Source organism: Dromiciops gliroides, chromosome 3, assembly GCF_019393635.1.
Source record: "Dromiciops gliroides isolate mDroGli1 chromosome 3, mDroGli1.pri, whole genome shotgun sequence".
NCBI lineage: Eukaryota > Metazoa > Chordata > Mammalia > Microbiotheria > Microbiotheriidae > Dromiciops > Dromiciops gliroides.
The window spans coordinates 189,422,148-189,442,117 of NC_057863.1; the positions used below are offsets into that span (position 1 = coordinate 189,422,148).

The following is a 19,970-nucleotide window of genomic DNA, read 5'->3' on the forward strand; positions in this document are numbered from 1 at the left end:
AAACAATCAGTGGTCATTGGTGATACTGCCTCGTTACCAGATTTAAACTAAAAAATACTTAATCCAAGTAATCCATCTACCATACTGCACCATTTCCTCATCAGTCCTTTAAGTATCACAATTCAACCAAAAATACATAGGAAACGTTTACTGTGGATGCCAGACAACTTCATGTATTGAATTTAGTAATAATTAAATGAATGAGGGTTTTGGTTAAGGCAATTGCTGCAAAGCAACTAATTTCTTTCTTTTTGTTAAAAAAAAGCATTTTTATTTAAAGTTTTGAGTTCCAAATTCTACCCCTCCTTCTCTCCCTTTACCCCTTCCTTTGGCAGTAAGTAACCAGATATAGGTTATATATGTACAATTATGTAAAACATTACCATGTTCAACTAATCCGATTAGCAATAAAATGGGTCCCTTCTCAATACTGAAATCCCTTCTTGGTGCTTTTTGAGTTTGTTTGGTTTTTAATCCACATCAACATTTTATTTTTTAAATCTAGCCTTCAAAGTCTTACAGAAGTGAAAAAACTTCCTGTGTTTAACAGCACATCAAAGAGACATTTGATCTGGTTCAGCTATGTGGTTCAGTAGATAGAGCAAGGGACTTGGGGATTAGAAAGATCTGCGTTCAACCCCACTTCAGACACCTGTGGGCCTGCTCGGCTGTGTGACCCAGGCCAAGTCACTACCTCAGTTTCCTCATCTGTAAAATTGGGATAATTAATCACACCTCCCCCCCCCCCCCCCCCCCCCCCCGTGAGGATCAAGTGAGTTGGTTTATGTAAAGCATTCTGCAAGCCTTAAAGCACTATATAATAGGGGCAGCTAGATGGCGCAGTGGATAGAGCACCGGCCCTGGAGTCAGGAGTACCTGAGTTCAAATCCAGCCTCAGACACTTAACACTTAACTAGCTGTGTGACCCTGGGCAAGTCACTTAACCCCAATTGCCTCACTAAAAAAAAAAAAAGCACTATATAATAAATTATTATTTCTGGGTAATTCATTACTACTCATTTACTCATTCTAGGAAAAATTTTAAGCAACAGTGTAAATTATCTCTAGGAATTTATGCATACATGTATATACTTTAAGGGAAAATTTATGTGTAGAATTAATTTACTGCAAGAAACCCAGCCTTCTCCCCCCAGGATAAAAATTATATTGACTCATGTTCTAGATCTTAAAAAACAAAACAAAATGATACCTTTCCCTTTTTAATTCTTTATTTTCACAACCCAACTAGTAGGATACTTTTACTTCAGTTCTCCTTTTGCTCCCCACCAAGCCCTGTGACTCCGACCTCCAAGGAAAGGGAAACAAGAAAAGTAAAATACTAGTCTAAGCTCCAAACCAAATCTGTAAGGACAACTGGGCTATTGTCCACATGCCAAAGTACACAAAGCCTGGGAGTTTCCCTTCACTAACCCCTATCCTCCTGTTGTCAGCAACCAGCTCAGTCTATGTGCTTTTTATACCAGGCACCAACTATTTTACCATTTACTATTCAGTGAGGAATGGAGGAAAGGGAAGGAAAGGAGAGAAGAGGAGAAGGAGGGTAAGAAAGGGGCAAGAGGGCAGAGGGAGGGGGAGAGAAGAACTGAGAGTTTTTCTTTCCCTCCACTACATGGTACTGATATGAAGAAAGAATTTAAGTTCCTTAAGAATAAGACAGAAGCTATGTGGTTAAAGCACCAGCCCTGGTGTCAGGAGGACCTGAGTTCAAATCCAGCCTCAGACACTTGACACTTAGCTGTGTGATACTGAGCAACTCCCTTAACCCTGTGTGTGTGTTTGTGTGTGTGTCTCTCTCTCACACACACACACACAAGAATAAGAGGTTTTTTTGTCTTCTTTCAATACTCAGAGCCTTGAACACTGCCTGGGATATAGTTATGGCTTAATAAATATTTCCTGATTGGTTAATCAAAGACTCTTGAGTGCTACCTGAACCAAATTAAAATGTAGCTGGGAAATATTTAGCAAAATAAAATATAATAAAACATAGATAAAGACTAAATCTATATATGGCCTACAGGAATCTCTATGTATGGTTCAGTGCCCCCTGTTTTCTATTTGAGTTTGACACCACTAGGTTAGATGATCTGTTACAGTGAAAGGCCTAAAAGGCCTGAAACAGAATAGAAAAGAAGTATATTTTAATTACACAAAAGGACAACCAAATAATAGATTTAGAGCTCCAAGAGACCTTACTGGTCAGTTGGAGTCAAGGCCAACCCTTTCATTTTATAATAAAGGTTAGATGGGGAGCAAGGTGGCTCAGTGGATAAAGTACTAGCCCTGGAGTCAATAGGATCTGAGTTCAAATCTCACCTTAAACGTTTACTAGCTATGTGACCCTGGGCAAGTCACTTAACCCCCATTGCCTTAAACATCTAGAGGCAGCTCCAGTAGTTGTGATGTATCTTGCCACTGGACCCAGATGGCTCTGGAGGAGAGAGTGAGCCTTTTACAGCCCTCCCTTACTTAAATCCAATTCAATGAAGAATCACCATTCCAGATGTTAAACCCAGATGTCATGGTCTTCTTCATGAATGAAGGACAAACGACAACAACAACAAAGGTTAGATGGCATGCTCAACAATATTCGGGTACCAAGTAACATAGAGCCAGAAGAGAACAGCCGATTTTTGCCTTTCTTCATATCCACAGTTTAAAACAGCACTCAGAACATTGGACACGTTTAACAAATATGTGATGACTTGTCTAACAATAGGATGGGCTGCTTTGAGTGTTCATGAACTCTTCATCACTTGAAGAAATGGTTTACTGTCTATCCAGAAAGAAGGGATTCTTGATGTGGGTCTGAGGATTGGACAAGATGAGCATCAAGATTTTAATTCTAAGATTCTATGACTCCAGAAACAAAGCACCTAACCAGACACTAGATGAGCAACAAAGATGACACAGATACCCTTCAATTAAGAGTGACTCGTGACAGTCTACCGTGGACCTACCTTGACATTTTCATAATACAATTTGAGGTTACTGAAATTGCTTTGATTTTCAAAGCAAACTAACTCACTCTCACTTGTTCCTGCTCATCTGTCTCTGTTGCTGTAGTTGCTATGGTTGGTACTAAATCTTCCAGAGAGATGCCAGACTTGAGTTGGAGCCTAAATCAGAGACAGAAACACTGTCTGAGGGTTGGCTTTCTGCCATTACCCAGGATGGCCTGGTATGTACAGGATTCAATCCTGCAGAAACTTTCAGCTGGAAAGGCTAACTTTGTCCTACTGGAGAAGAAAAGCAGCATCCTCCACTGTTAAGGGCTTTGTGCTCAAACATCACCAGGAATAGCAAATACTTTTCCAAAAAGAAACATGACCAGTGAAGCTGCTGCCTTCTTAGACTTCAGTCTGATGTCATTTATCCTGCCTGTGAGAATAGTTCCTATGTCCAAAAGACCAGCAAAGGCTTAAGACAAAAAGTGACCACTTTTCACTAATGTTTTAACTGTGAATGAATGAACATGCCAAGAACGTGGGATACAAATAGAAAAGGCAAAACACTTCCAGCCCTTCAGAAACACATACTCTAATTTAAGGAGACAACAAATAAAATGAAGTTCAGCAGGAGGGAACAATGGCAAGGCCCAGATCTCCTCAGTTATATAAGTGGACCCACTATAGTGTTGGGTGACTGCAGGAGATAGAGGGAGGCAGGACAAAGTAAGGCCTGGAGAACCTTGGAAGGTCGTGCCACAGCATAAGATAAGGCCTGGTGCTCCTTAATCTCAATTGAAGGAATGAACTTTCTGATGCCTTTCTTATCCAAGCCCTAAGAAGAGGAAGGGAGAAAGGGAAGGAGGGAGGGATGCTTGACCCTGGTCAAGGCTTCCATTTGATAATTCTGGGACATACTGAGGTAGGGGAGGGGGCAAGAATGGAAAGTCAATCACTTTCTCTCTGGGCCTCAGTTTCCTCAACTTGTAAAAAGGGGGTAAGAACCCCAATATTGCCCCATTTTGGGGGGGCTGCAAACACCTTCCCCTCCACCACCCAAGCTACTGCTATTTCCCTATAGGCAACATAAGGAAATAGTAAAGGTAGCTAAAACCTTGGTGGTAGGCTTCCTACATTGATGCCAAGGGATTTTCTTTAGACTAGTAGGATATATACCCTTACAGGATCTGGTTAGGAAAGAAATCATGTCTCACTGCATATGCACAACCTATATTAAATTTCTTGCTCTCTCAGGGAGGGAGAGAATTTGTAACATAATTTTAAAAAACAAGTGATAAAAATTGGTTTTTACAGAAGGAAGGATGGAAGGATAGACAGATGGATGGAAGGAAAGAAACGTAGGTCTCAGAAGTGAATAGTTATTATGTTATTATATATTATATAATATCATTCCTAGTGCTGTGAGCTGTATGTTTCCTGCTCCCAGGCTAAGATCTTGGGTTGGTGTGGCCCTTCTTCCATGTCACTGGGAGTTTAGGGTTCCTTTGTGGGGCACTCTGGTCTGGTAGGTATCAGGGCTTGGGATCCTGGACTAGTTGAGCCACAAAACCGGCCAATAGCCCTCAAGTCAATCTTTCCTCAAACATTTTGTCTGTGCCACCATATTCTAAGGCTCTAAGCTTATCCATTAGTAGAGGAAATATACAATTTGTGGTTGTGAATTCTTCAATGGCAGGCATAGGCTCGATATCCTTCATAATTAATTATATGTGGCACAGAGAATAGCAACCCCGCCCCCCCCCATACTTACTTTAACAAATGCCACTAAGTAGCAAAGGCAAAACAATGCTCTCCTCCAATGTTCAAAATCTTTTAAACTTTTCATAATATTTATTTGAACATAAAAAGACACTTCAAAAAAATTATAAACAAAGACTGAAAAAAACTCAATAAAAATGCAAAGGAATATGATGAAAACAATTGCTTATACTTCTCCCCCATATGTATTTGGATCATATCTAAATAGTATGAACCCAGGGCAGCTAGGTGGAGCAGTGGATAAAGTGCCAGCCCTGAATTCAGGAGGACCTGAGTTCAACTGTGGCCTGAGTCACTTGACACTTACTAGCTGTGTGACCCTGGGCAAGTCACTTAACCCTCATTGCCCTGCCCAAAGAAAGAAAGAAAGAAAGAAAGAAACAAACAAACAAACAAACAAATAAATAAATGGATGAATGGATGAATGGATGAATGAATGAATGAATGATATTAGCCCAGCCCTGAGATCATCCCAATAAGAAACAACTCAGAGCAACAAACTAAGTTTTAAAGTTCACCAGGAGGTCTGCTTTAAAGAGGCTGGAAAGAGAATCAGCCTTAATAAAACCAATTCTCCAAGGCCACTAATCATACTCCTATAAAAAAGACTCATGTTCCTAAATCCAACCCAATCTTTCCAAGAGTAAAAAGAATGAAGGATGAGCCATAACCTTCTGAACTCTTCATCAAGAAGGTGAGAATGCCCCCTCCAAGATCAAGAGGGAAGGGAAAAGGTAATTTTAACTATTCCATTTTTATATTTACATATCCCAATTAATTTGGCCTACAACTTCAATTTTAAAAATTATCAGTTCCCATCATGAACTACGCTGACACTAACAATTACTCTTTTAAAAATTTAAATAGAATAACATAAAGCCCCAGCATTAAATCCTGATAATCTGAACCACTCTTGCAATAGAACATAAAAGTCAAAATAAATATGCACGTGACCAAATAAAGATCATTAATCTATGATAAATTAAGAGTAGCAAATGACAAAATCAAAGAATAAAATTCTTACACTAAGTCTCAAATTCACCCTTACAAAACTCTCCTCCATCCAAAAACAATGTTAAAGACAATGTAAGTCTTTGAAATTTCTGGCTTCTGCAAGCTGATGTCATCATAACTTTTTTAATTCTTCTCTCTCTTTGGAGAGCATTGTACAAAGATTTACTATCCTGACTATTTTCTAGGTCATTAGTTCTCAGTCTTATATTTTAAAAGGGCCTTTCATTCCAAGATTCCAAAAGTTTTTTGTTACCAAATAATATCATCTTTTAAAATGTAGTTCGTTTGAAATTTTTCCTAATTTTCTTGGGCTTTTAAAAGGGGATTAGCTTTAAATACATGACCCTGTATTTATAAAGGGGGGGACTGGATTCTGGCTTCTTCACAAATCACATGGGGTCATGTTTCTGCACACGCACAACATCAAAACCTCCATGAGCAAAGTAGGAATGCAGTAACTCAAAAGAAACATGAGATGTGCAAATTTAGAGACATCTCCCTCCCAAATGGTCAACTGGGCTACTTGTGCCCGACCTGTGGTAGAGCATTCTGAGCTCATACTGGTCTGATCAGCCACAGCCAGGCACACATCATAATGTCAGTTTGGCTCTCATTGAGCATGAAAGACAAATAACAACATCAAAACCTAGCAAAGATTGGGTTTTGAACTTCCACATTAGCAACTTTAATAATGGCAGGAAAAAAAGGGGCTCTTTTGCGTCTCCCAAAAGTCAAATGCTCTCCATCTTCACAAATGATTAAACAAAAAGACAGTACAGTGATAAAGGTGACTAAAAACTAGAATAAGCTATCAAGGGAGATTGCAGAATCTCCCTCCCAGATGTTAAAAAGGATATACAACATCTGTGTAAAACAGCCTAGGCAATGCCTTGCCTGAGTTTAAAGGAATATACTGTGGGACCACTTGATATTCTTCATAGTTTTATGACTTGAGTGCATATTAAAAATCATACTTGCATGTACTTCAAATGAAAGGTACCAAATAGACTGCAAAATAAAGGATTTTTATAAGTGATTTGAGGGTAAAGAAAATGTAATCTAGGAGGAAAATATTTCTTATTACTTTAAAATGTATAAAAATATTGTTTAAAAATCCTTTGGGGGAAGTAAGGGAGTTCATCGAAGGTTCCTTCCTTCCAGGACTCATGGCCAAGAAATACATAGTAAGTATTTGGCACATTATCATTATTTGTCTAAAACTTTAAGTTCCCCAAGCCCTACAATTAAATTTCATACCAACCCACTTTCAATACTGGATTCCTTTTCCTCTTCTCTATTTCTAGCCTTTTTGTTTTGTTTTGTTTTGCTTTGTTTTGTTTTGTTTGGCGAGGGGGTTCCATCTAAAACATAACAATTCTGCATCTGTGAGTCACTAAAGCCCTGACAGGATACAATGGGTCATCAAGTTTGCAGTAGCAAGGAATAAGAACACTGGATGAGAACCATAGACTCAGGGGTAGAAGCAACATTAGAGGTTATTTAGTCCAAAACTTCTTAAACTGTGGGTCGAGACCCCATATGAAATTGTATAACTGAATGTGGGGGCCATGAAAAATCTGGCAATAAATGTTTGATTTGTTTACCTATATACCTGAGGTCACATTAAAATTTCTCAGGCTAAAAGGGGTATCAAGTAGAAAAAGTTTAAGAAGCCCATATCTACTCCAATTCTCTCATTTAAAGAATGAGATATCTGAGGTTCAGAGAGGTTAAATAACTTGCCCAAGGTCACACAGATATTGAAATAATAGAGTTAGGAGTCAAACTCAGAGACTCTGACTGCATTTTCATTATGCCAGTATGTCCCCCATAGCTTTAGGGAAGCAAATTTCAAAAAAAAAAAAAAGTTTAGAAAGAAAGATCAATAGGATCTCATGGCCAGAAACTATAAAATGGATTGTATCTCAAGGAATATAAATAGATTCTTTAAAAACAAATAAAATTTTGCCCATATAATTACAGATAAATCCCAGTGAAGGGAGATGTCTAAAGAAACAGGTGTGACCACATGTCTCTAACACATGAGCAAATAGGAATCCAAAAGAATAATAGCAGGAACCAACAAAAAAAGATGGGACAGTAAGGAATGCTCAAAGTTCAAAATGAGGTAATATTCCTGAAAAACACTATGGACAATTAAACAAACTTATTTGTATTAGGAATAAGAAAGGACTGGGCCCTATAATTGGGAATATAATGAAATGGTTACAGAAGACAAAGAGATAGTAGATATTCTAGTCTACTTTTCCAGCAAAAAAAAAAAAAAAGAGAGATTGTCAAAATGTAAACATTTGGGGTGGGGGGACCTGTATGAAGAGGGAATTGCAACCCCAGGTAGCTCACCCACCTGGTGAGTTATAAGGAGAGAACCTGACTGCTTGCCCAGGATGAATTACACCTCAGGGTGCTAAAGGAGCTTGCAGATGTAATCAAAGAGGCATGGTCCAAAATATTTAAAAACTGGAGAGGTACCAGACCGGAGACAATAGTTCTTGCTTAGTTCTTGTTCACGGTTTCTATTTGGCCACATTAAGACCAAAGAAAGAGGAGATCTACTTTGGCAAAATTATGTTCCAACCTTAGTCTTCTGTGGGGGCAAAGCCCCCCTTTAGGCTCCAGTGCCTTCCTGCTTTATAACCCATTTCACATCCTCACCAAACAAGAAAGAATGAGATACCATCATTTCTAGTTTGAAATTCACAAGAGGAAATGACAAACTCTCCTGTGGGCTTGCAAGTTGGTTTGGAGCCTTTTGTCTCCTCTGAAAGAGTTCCAAATACCAACAGATGAGATATCTGAAAGGCTGGGTAGATAAGGCTTCTTGCATCTTCCTTGTCCCTGAAATCTTACTATGATCATGGCTGGCCCAGAACATCAAATTCCTTTAGTTACTTTAGGGTACCAAAGTGAGGCACGCCATGGGTACATAGCAAACTGAGGCAGGTAAGTCTGTCACATAATCTCTCTTCTCACATATCTCTGCTCTAAGATTCCCAGATATCTCGGAAGGAAACTTCACACTCACGCAGCTTTCCCCTCTCCTATTCAACAGCCCCTGGTCTCAGGCTCCTCTCTTCTTCCTTTCTCCTTCTCTTGTCCCCCTCTTTCTCATACACAAGCTATATCCACTAGTAGGCAGGTAATATATGGCAGAACAATATTTTCTATGGTTTTAAGTCTTGAAGGACACTATGTTCCAAACTATAGTAAAATTCCTAGAGAAGGACAGTCATGATGGCATGATGGCGATGGTGATGAAAGCTAGTGTTTCTATAGCACGTTATGGTTTGCAAAACACTACTCATGTTATCTCATTTGATCTTCACAACAACCCTATGATGCAAATGTTATTCCCATTTTGTAGATGAAAAATGAAGGGGATGTAACTTGCCCAGGATCACAAGAGTCTGAGACCAGATCCGAACTGTCAGGTTTTCCCAACTCTAGGCCAAGCATTGGTACCATCATCTAACCCTAATCTTTATTAAAATCATGTCTCCTGACAGATAATGCTAGTGACTACATGGAAAATTCAATGATTCTCCAATCAGGCACAGGATGTGAAGCAATAACCTAAATTTCTACTCAGACTCTCAGGAAATTCAGTTTCAATGTTGTTCAGATGTGCAATGAGGACAAATCACTTAACTACTTAGTGCTTCTCTATCTATTGATTTCTACTACATCTACTGTGAGGCATTAGGGGGAAAACTCCCACAACGTACAGTATACTTCACTAAGCAAACATAAAATAAGAGCTACGGAAGTCATGACTTTGTTGTGGCTATGTACAGAGAAAGCTACCCTAGGATTTTTGGCAAAAAGGTGTGCAAAGGATTCATCTCTGGGTTAACATTACTCCGTACTTGAGATGATAATAATGATGAGGTTAACAACAAAAACAGTAATACGAGCAATTATTTATACAGAGCTTTAGGGTTTAAAAATGCTTTAAATGTGTTATCTCACTTGATCCTCATAACAAATGAGAGAGGTGCTATTTATTATCCCTGTTTTACAGATGAAGAAAATTATGCTGGAAAGAGAATTAGGGAGAGTTGCCCAGGATCACCCTGCTAGTAAGTTCATGGAGCAGGGTTCTGGATTCAGGTCCTAAATAACTTCCTGGTCTACTTTACATGGTGGCTGAAAAAAAATCCACAACCAACATAAATGTGAACTTATTGCTATGCCAAGCCCCCAAAATGAATCTAGTAACTCTTATTTTTTTAATATAAAACTTAGGGTCAGGGGCAACACAACTGGAGTATTTTTTTTCCTATGAAAAAGTTCAAGACAACAGGCTAGCTGAGTCAAAATGGTAACTAGGCCACTAAAGCTCTTTAAAATCCAATGCAGTGGGGCAGCTAGGTGGTGCAGTGGATAGAGCACTGGCCCTGGAGTTAGGAGTACCTGAGTTCAAATCTGGCCTCAAACACTTAACACTTACTAGCTGTGTGACCCTGGGCAAAGTCACTTAACCCCAAATGCCTCACTTAAAAAAAAAAAAATCCAATGCATCATCTTTAGGACAATGACCAATATGGAAAGTGCTTTTGAAAACCCTATTTGCTAGTGAACAGTCACACATGCAAGAGAATTCAGAGGTCATTAGGCCTAATCCATTTAAAATCAAAGCATCCCAAACCAATATCTAAGTAAGAATTCTCACTAGGACACACCCAATGACAAAATCCAGCTTTTGCTTTAAGTTAAGTCAAGTCAACAACCATATATTAAGAGTTGTACACGGGGGCAGCTAGATGGCACAGTGGACAGAGCACCGGCCCTGTTCAAATCCGGCCTCAGACACTTAATACTTACTAGCTGTGTGACCCTGGGCAAGTCACTTAACCCCAATTGCCTCACTTTAAAAAAAAAAAAAAAGAGTTGTACACGGAACCGGGATAAGCAGCAGGAATACAAATAAAGGGAGAAAGACTCTGATCTTGAGCTTACAGAACTTCCTATATTGTGACACTCCCTTGAACTTTTGGACACCTTCAACTGTTAAGTTTTTCCTTACATACATTCTCCATAATTTCCATTTAGTAGTAACAAACATCTATTCCCCTTGTCATTCAGTCATTTCATCTGTGTCCTACTCTGTGACCCCATTTGAGGGATCAAGGATCCTGGATCCTGTCAAGGATACTGGAGGGGCTTACCATTTCCTTCTCCAGCTCATTTTACAGAAGAGGAAACTGAGAAAAGAGGTTTAAGTGATGTGCCCAGGGTGACAAAGTGCCTGAAGTTGGATTTGAACTCAAGAAGATGAGTCTTCCTATCTCCAGGAGCAGCTTGCCACTATTCCCTTCTATTAGCCCTGTAGTTAAGAGACATCACATCTCCCACTAAATCTTCTATAGTCTACACATTCCAGTTCTTGAAAATGATCTTCATACAGTTCTCCCTGTCAGTTGTCATCCTCTGAGAACTCTCGAGTTAAACCATACCCCTCCCTAAACTATGGTGCCCAGAACTGAATACAGTATTCTAGATGTAGTATGACCAGGGCAGAGGACAGCAGGGCTATCACCTCCCAATCCTAAACATAATGCCTCTCTTTAATGCAATCTACAGTCACAATAACTCTTGTGGGAGCAACTACCACATCAAATCACTAATGCATATCAATTTGCAGGTTACTAATAGCTCCTGATCTTCTTCCAGATCAACTGCACATCTTATCTCCCTTTTCTATCCTTCAGTGTCCAGCACAGATATCAGGGGCTCATTAAAAAAATTTTTGGTGATTGAGATTTTCATAATGTTCCATCTTTTCCAGCAGATTGAAACCTCAATTCCTTTCCTCCCCCTTCAATCTTCAACCTCTGCCTGTCTACTACTGGTGCCTTCCCTGCTAACTTCAAACATATCCTAGTCTAATCTATTCTTTAAAAAAAAAAAAAGTTCACTAGACCTTTCTACCCCCTCCAGGTCTCAGCCTAGATCTCTCTCCTCTTTCTCAGTCAAATTCTTTGAAAAAGTTATTTATGCTTGTGGCCTCCATTAACCCCTCTTACTTTTCATTGGACTTTCACTTCCTACTCCACTCAACTGAAACTGCTCTCTCCAAAGTTGCCAAAAACTTTTAACTCTGCCAAATCCAACAGCTTTTCTCTAATATGACCATGTGCCTTTCCTCCTCAATCAACACCAGTGACCATTCACCATTTTTAGAATAAAAAAACAACTCCTCTACTTAGCTTTAAATCCCTTTCCAACTCGGCCTTACCCTTTCAGCTTCACTGGACATCACTTCCATTCCTGCATTTCACAATTCATCAAAACGGACTTTTCTCTCTTGCTTACACACAATATTGCATTTCCCATCTTGGTGACTTTGCACTGGTTGTCCACCTAAGCCTTGAATACACTCTATCTTCACCTCTGCCTCAGAGCATCCTTTCAAGATAGCACTACTTCCTAAATGAAGCCTTTTCTAATCACAACTTCTAGTGCCCTGCCTCCCAAACAACTCTGTAGTTAACTACTTGGTGTATATTTGTATTTATTCTGCATATAGTTATGTATAATATATATTCATTTTATACACACATGAACAAACATATTAATACATACACAGCCATACTTATCATCTCCCCCATGAGAATGCAAGCTCATCAAGCACAGGGAGTGTTTCATTCTTTGCATTCTCTGAGACTAGCAAAGTACTTGGCAAATAGCAGGAGCTCAATAAATCCTTATGGATTAAGCAAGACATCACTGGAAAGAGAAAGTGATTTTCTTTTTAAAAGCCAATCAATAAAACAATTTTAAAAGAATATATGAAGAATATAAAAGGGTTAGCCAGGTGGTTCAGTGAATAGAGAACTGGCTCTGAAGTCAGAAGGGCCTGAATTCAAATTCAACCTCAGACTCTTACTAGCTGTGAGAGCCTGAGTAAGTCACTTAACCCTGATTGCCCCTGCCCCCGCCCCCAAATAAATAAATAAAATTTTGAGAGTGAGAAAGAGGATTAGTAGTGACAATAACAACAGGTTAGATTTATAGTGGGCTGCCAAGCATTGTGCTAAGTACTTTGCAAATATTATCTCATTTGATCCTCACAACCACCCTGAGAGGTGGATGCTATTTATTATTTCCATTTTATAGTTGAGGAAACTTCGGCAAACAAGAGATTAAGTGACTTGCCCAGGATCACAGAGCTATGAAGTATCTGAGGCCAGATCTGAACTCATGTCTTCCTGACTCCAAGGCCAGAATCTAGTGTGCCACCTAGCTGCCTTTAAAAAAAAAAAAAAAACCAGGGGTAGTTAGGTGGCACAGTGGATGAAGCACTGGTCCTGGATTCAGGAAGACCTGAGTTCAAATCCGGCCTTAGACTCTTGACACTTACTAGCTGTGTGACTTTGGGCAAGTCACTTAATCCTCATTGCCCTGAGCAAAAACAACAACAAACCAAGCCAACTCCTGCCCTGTCACCACATTCTGACATGCCTTACTTCTGAGTCCTTTGCAAACTGTCTTTTGACTTCAGCATGCAAGTGAGTCTGTGTCCTCCAAGGTTACCAGCACTCTCTAACTCATTTACTTGGATCTTCCCTCTCCTTTTGTCCCTGTATCTGTAAAGAATTCTCTCCACCATGTTCCTGATGAAGGTCATCCACTCTCTGAAAATACCTAGTAAGGAGAACTCATTATCTCTCAAGTCAGTCTGTTCTATGCTGAACAGTTCTGTGCATTAGAAAGTTTTCCCTTAAAAGGACAGGAGGAGATAGGAGAAATGGGGGTGCTATTTCCTAGGGACAAACACCTTGTCCTTAGGTTCTGAATAGCTGTGCCTGTGTGAGTGGAAGCTTTCTTTGTGAAGATGTGTGGAGACTAGAGGTCACTTTCTTTTAGAACAGGAGAGTAAAAGGAAAACCACATTGAGTCCTTCATCTGTCTACCTCTTCCAGCCGTCTCCTCTGCTCTTTCTGCTGCTCAATGCGTTTTTGTCTCTCTGCCAGCAGCTGCCTCTTATATTCCTCCTGCTCTCGGAGTTGTTGTTCCTGTAGCAGCTGTTGCCTCCGCAGCGCCTCAGAGCGTTCCTTGTTTTCCTGTTGCAGTCTTAGGAAATCCCGTCGAAGGGTAGATTCACCAGGCACATTAACAATGGAACTGTTTAAAAAAAAATGCACATGCACACACACAGGAATAAGAGATAGCTGCAAGAACAAATCGCTTTGTAATTTTATGGAAGCCTAATCTCAGACACCTGCTCCTTTCTTTCATTAATGTAACTTTTATTTTTCAATTAAGAAGCATCTATTTTCAGGAAGGAAGGAAGGGAGGGAGGGAGGGAGGGAGGAAGGAAGGAAGGAAGGAAGGAAGGAAGGAAGGAAGGAAGGAAGGAAGGAAGGAAGTTGTAACAAACAGGCAGAGTCAAGCAAAACAAATTTCCATCCTGGCCATGTCCCAAAATGCATCTCATTCTGCAACCTGAGTTCCATCACCTCTCTGTCAGGAACACCTAATTTTCTTACTTTAAATTTATTCCTTTGATGAGTTCCCCCATTTTTATTGCTTCTACTATCCTTTCTATACAGGCTGTCAAATCTCTATGTGTAACTACAACCCATCACTTGTATTTCAGCACCACTGAGTTTATAAATCCATAATTCCATTAATTATTATTTATAATCAATAATATAATTTCTATTGTGTATAATATAAATACTTTGTAATTTCATTAATTACCATTTATAATCATTTCACCCATTCGATTTAACAAATATTTACTAAAATATTTACATGTCAGGTACTATATCTTCAACTACATATAGCACAGTTATATTTAGATATTCCACCATCATAATGTACTTAAAACTACCCTTATCAACCTCCTTCCCCAAGTCCAAGATCTACTGTTATATAAAGGAAATATAAGGAAATTGGAAGGGGGCAGGATGGAGGGAAGAAGGCACTAACAGCTGAGGGTATCAGGAAATAACATAGAAGGTGGCCCTTGTGTAGAGAGTGGGACATGAGCTGAGCTTCTAAGGAAACTATGATTTCTAAGAGGTCAAGGTGAGGAAGGAAAGCATTCCAGGCCTAGGGACAAAGTGCATAAAGACAAGAAATGGAACATCATATGTTGGTCAGCTAGTTGTCATACTTCCTTGAAAGTCCTCTTGGAGAGGAAAAAAATGACATCGCCAAGTTGGAGTCAAGTACAGTATGGCTGATCAGACCAGTACCAGCTCAGAAGGCTCTACCACAGGTTGGGCACATATAGGCCATATGAATATGTGAAGTGGAGTCTCTAAATTTGCCCATCTCATGTGTAAAGAATGGCGAGAATACCAGTTTTGCTGGAAACAGTGTAGATAGCAAAGCTAGAAAGGTAATTTTAGGGGTAGGTTGTTTTCAAAGCCAAATAGAGATGTTAGTGTCTGATCTTAGATATAACTGGAAGCCAGTGGAGTTTTTTGAGCAGGGGAGTAGCATGGCCAAAGGTAGTACCTGAGCTGAGCTTCGAAGGATCTGTGGATTCTAAAAGGTGAATTTGAGAACAAGAAATCAGTTTGTGTAGTGCTGTCTGGTAAACCCTACCCTTCCTTAAAAGCACAGTTCATACTATACTTCTTCCATGAGGAATTCTGATTGTTCTCTCTTTCCTCTGTACTCCAATTTGTGGACACCTGTACTTCCAGTTAATGTGTTTAAACACTTCAGCAAATAAGTACGTGTTCTGTTTCCTTTAGGTTATTTATGTCTCTTCAAGGAGAATGAAAACTCTGAAGATAGGAAGTCCATGCTACCATGCTGCTCTACCTCTCAGGGTCAAACATAGACAATGTTTCACAAACACCAGTTGCCTAATACTTTTTAGGTGTCTGAAATCACATGTGCAATTCTTAACTTTAAAATTCCATGTAACATTTGAAAACAGTGATCACAAAATCTAAATCTTGTTGTAGATATCATCCAAGGATACTTCAAAATTCTAAAAACAGAATTAAATATAATTCATACCATGTCACTTTAGTTTCACTCTTCTTCCCACTTACCCAACCCCTGAGGAGCAATATACATCATTTCTTCTAAAGGAAAAACCAACTACATGTGTTGCCTCTTTTTCTGTACCTCCTAACTCATTTCTCAATTCCTTGCAATCTGGTTTCCAATCTTACCACTTGACTACAGAACAGTAAATTTGTTCTTAATTGTAAAATATGGTTTCTGTTTCTCACTTCTTATCCTTTTTTTTTTTTAAAGTGAGGCAATTGGGGTTAAGTGACTTGCCCGGGGTCACACAGCTAGTGTGTGTCAAGTATCTGAGGCTGGATTTGAACTCAGGTACTCCTGACTCCAGGGCCGGTGCTCTATCCACTACACCACCTAGCTGCCCCACTTCTTAGCCTTCTTGACATTTAAACTATTGACCACATCATTCCCCTGTACTCCAGTAAACCCTCTCATGGTATTCCTCCAAACAACATAACCACTTTTTCTGGGTCTCCTTCACTGTATCATCATCCATGTCCCACATCTGACCCCTCTTCCCCTCTCCGCACCCCCCACTTCCCTCCGTGTCAGATTATAGGTTCCTATGAGTTTAATCATCATATCCATGCAGAGGACCCTCAAATCTAGATATCCAGCTCTAATCTTTCTCCTTATCTCCAGTCCTACATTATCAGTTGCCTTCTGAATATGTTCAACCTGAAAGGCATGTAGGTATCTCAAATTCAATGTATTTTCTTCCTTCTCTTTCCCCTCCATCCCTCTGCCCTAATCTGCATGATCTCCAAATTTCCCAAATCTCCTGCACCATCCAGCCAGTCACTCAGATGGGCAAATTTGGAGTCCACCTTGACTCCTTCACCCTTGTCCAGTCTTGTCAACTCTATTTCCTCAAGATCTATTTATTATCCTTGTTCTAGTCTCATAGTTAACACTCCAGCCCAGAGCCACTTGGCATCTCAATTGAAGCATTACAAGAGATTCCTAATCAGTCTTCCTGTTTTTTGTCTCTTCCCTCTCCAAACTATGCTTACACAGTTGCCAAATTAGCTAAAGTATAGATCTATCTATATTAATCTTCTGCTCAACAGTTTTCAGTAGCTCCCTAAAGAAAGAAACCCCTCAGCTTGGAATTTAAAGCCTTTGCTGGTATTGGTCTGCCTTTCCCAGAATTTCAAGAACTCCCTGTTCTAGCCAAAATGGCCTCTTGGCTGTTCCCTAAACTTGGTCATTTTCTTTCCCACCTTCTTGCCTTTGCACAGGTCATTTCCTCATTCCTGTAATGCACTTCTTCCTTTCCACAGCCTCTCAGACTCCTCCACTCTTTTTAAAAAAGTTCAATCCAAGTGCCATCTCAAAAAAAGAGACATTTTCCAATTTCTTTGAATTTTCATATTTTTATCCTCTTCAAATTAACTTGTATTTACTTATCTGTATAAATTGTCATCCTTCCCACCCTAACAAAATTAAGTTTCCTGAAGTTAAGACTATTTTTAAAATTCTATGATTGAACATGACAGATACATAATAAATGCTTTATTTGCATCTAAAAGGTATTATCAATAATGCCAATTCTTATGATATTTTGATGAACAGTTATAAAGGTGGTTTTTTTCCCCAGTAGATTTAACATTTTTAGGTAAAGCATGAACAGATCAATAGTCTTTATAGATACAAATATGGACTCCCTAACTCATTTCAGGGTCTCAGGCTACCATTTTCTAGGACGTGTTCAAATAGGTTTCTAAACTGTGCCTGCTACCTCAGAGTGCAATCCCCACCTCCCCAAAACCACATTAGTAGGCTTCAGGTATTCTCAAATCCCAATCTTCATAAGATTATCTATGTTCAAGCTATCAAGTCAAGCTGTTTTAATTTCCCAAAATCCATGAAACCAAGCAAAAGGCTGAAAGTATCTACACCCAAAATACAGACCTAAAGATGGTTCTAGGGAAAATACAAAGTATTTGATTCCTGGCAGCACATCAGTCACCAGGAAGGAAAAAACAAATCTGTTTGTTTGGGGAAGACTAGGTTTGAGGGAGTGGGAAAGCAGATGTTCACAGGCACCTTGTTAAAGAGTGAAGAATGGAATAGACCTAAAAGTTACAGAATATTTCTAGGTTAGGTCAAGTTAAAATTCTCCCAGAATTCTCCTAAGCATGAGAAGATTTAACATGTTTAGAATTCCCAAGATCAAAGTATTCTTTGTTTCTGTAAAAGGCAGAAACTTTTTAAAATGTGCACTTTAAGTTATTACCTGGGTTCTCCTTCTTGTTCAGGTACTTCTTCCTCCTCTTCTTCACTTCCACTATACTCATACTCTGTTTCATCTGTAAAAGTCAAGAGAAAAATATAGAGATGGGCTGGAGAATTATAACACATCTGTGTAGAGACATGCAAACGCCTATGAAGAGCCATGCATGTCTTACTGAGCTTCAACTGAGAATACTGTACGATGTTGTGCAGATGGACCTCTGCATCATGATTTATGTTGAGCTGGGCACTAGTCCTGGCTCTCCCACAAACATGTAAGAAATTCCTGACAGAAGAAAATATGTAAGAATGGTTTATTATATTCCATACATATGGGCAGCTAGTTGGTGTAGTGGAAAGAGTACTGGGCCTGGAGTCAGAATATTTATCTGAGTTTAAATGTGGCCATAGATACTTAACTAGCTGTGTGACCCTGGACAAGTCACTTCACCCTGTTTGCCTCAGTTTCCTCATCCATAAAATGAGCTGGAGAGGGGCAGCTAGGTGGCGCAGTGGATAGAGCACTGGCCCTGGAGTCAGGAGTACCTGAGTTCAAATCTGGCCTCAGAAACTTAACACTTACTAGCTGTGTGACCCTGGGCAAGTCACTTAACCCCAATTGCCTCACTAAAAAAAAAAAGAAAAGAAAAGAAAAGAAAAGAAAAGAAAAGAAAAGAAAAGAAAAGAAAAGAAAAAAAGAGCTGGAGAAGGAAATGGCAAACCACTCCAGTATCTTTGCCAAGAAAACCCCAAATGGGAGGTCACAAAAAAGTAGACACAACTAAAAACGACTAAACAACAACACATTACATATAATTCCTTATAGGTATGAATTTATACACAATTATGTTTTTTAATATTTATTCATTTTGAACCTAAATGTAAAATGACAAAAAAGGAACATTTTCACATACACAACACAAAAGAGAAGTTTCAACATAAAACCATGAATTTCCATTTCACATTGTTTACTTTTTTGAAAAATGATGCAATATCATTTTCAAAGTTAATATGTTCTTACTAATAATGAGCATTTGATATGCAAAATAAACATATTATTACATAAAATAATATATGTAATATACCTAAAATATAATGTTACATATGATAATATAATGATATGTCACATATATCATATCATGAGCCTCACAACAATGTCAGGAGGCAAATATTATTCACATTTCACAGATAAGGAAACTGAGGCTGAGAGGGCAAGTGATTTGCCCAAGATCATACAGCTATTACCTATTCAAGGTCAACTGGGAACTCCTCTTTCTGAGAACTAGTCTATCACTCCATCCACAATGCCACCTCAATGCTTATTGCAATACTGTATATACCTTAGACAAATTCTCAGGCTACTCTGCATTTTGGAAATTACATTGTCTTACTGATTGCACCACAAAAACCCCATCTTTTAAATATATTTGAAACATGTAATACAATGATTGCAGAAAAACTAAATTACCCACAAAACTCAACAGACAATGGAAAAAATGGATCAAAAGATAAGACTGATAGCATGTATACCTGAAAAAGAGGCTGAGCCAGTTAGATATGGATTCTTTAAACTGGTGGGACAACCTAGTGATGCCATATATACCTCAAGGTATAAAAAGAAGAGGAAGGCTTGTAAAACAATGGGTAAGCACCCTTATGAAAGATTTGTAGTAAGACTTGGAAGGGGGTCATACAGGAAAAGAAGAATGAGATAAAGAAAAACGCTGTTAGTGGAAGTACCTACACTGAATGAATCACGCATCATTCAAGATGGGGAAAATGGTGATGCCATCCACAGAAATTAAGACATTTGGAGTAAACAGCAGGGCTTTTATTTTAGCTTTGGTTTTTTGAGGAAAAGGAATTCAGATTCAAATGTGATGATTTCTGAATTGTCAATGAAATACTAAAGTGAAAAAACCCTATAGGAAGCTTGAAACATGAAACTAGTGAGCT

At 39.0% G+C, this 19,970-nt stretch overlaps 1 protein-coding gene across 1 annotated transcript in view; it reads right to left on the reverse strand.

The window, feature by feature from the left end:
- The window catches only part of MAP4K4 (mitogen-activated protein kinase kinase kinase kinase 4), a 289,640-nt gene that overhangs the window by 52,209 nt on the left and 217,461 nt on the right, over positions 1-19,970 (reverse strand). The window contains 2 exon segments of the mRNA XM_043994116.1: positions 13,700-13,910; positions 18,019-18,091. Coding sequence (XP_043850051.1) covers positions 13,700-13,910; positions 18,019-18,091 — 284 coding nt within the window.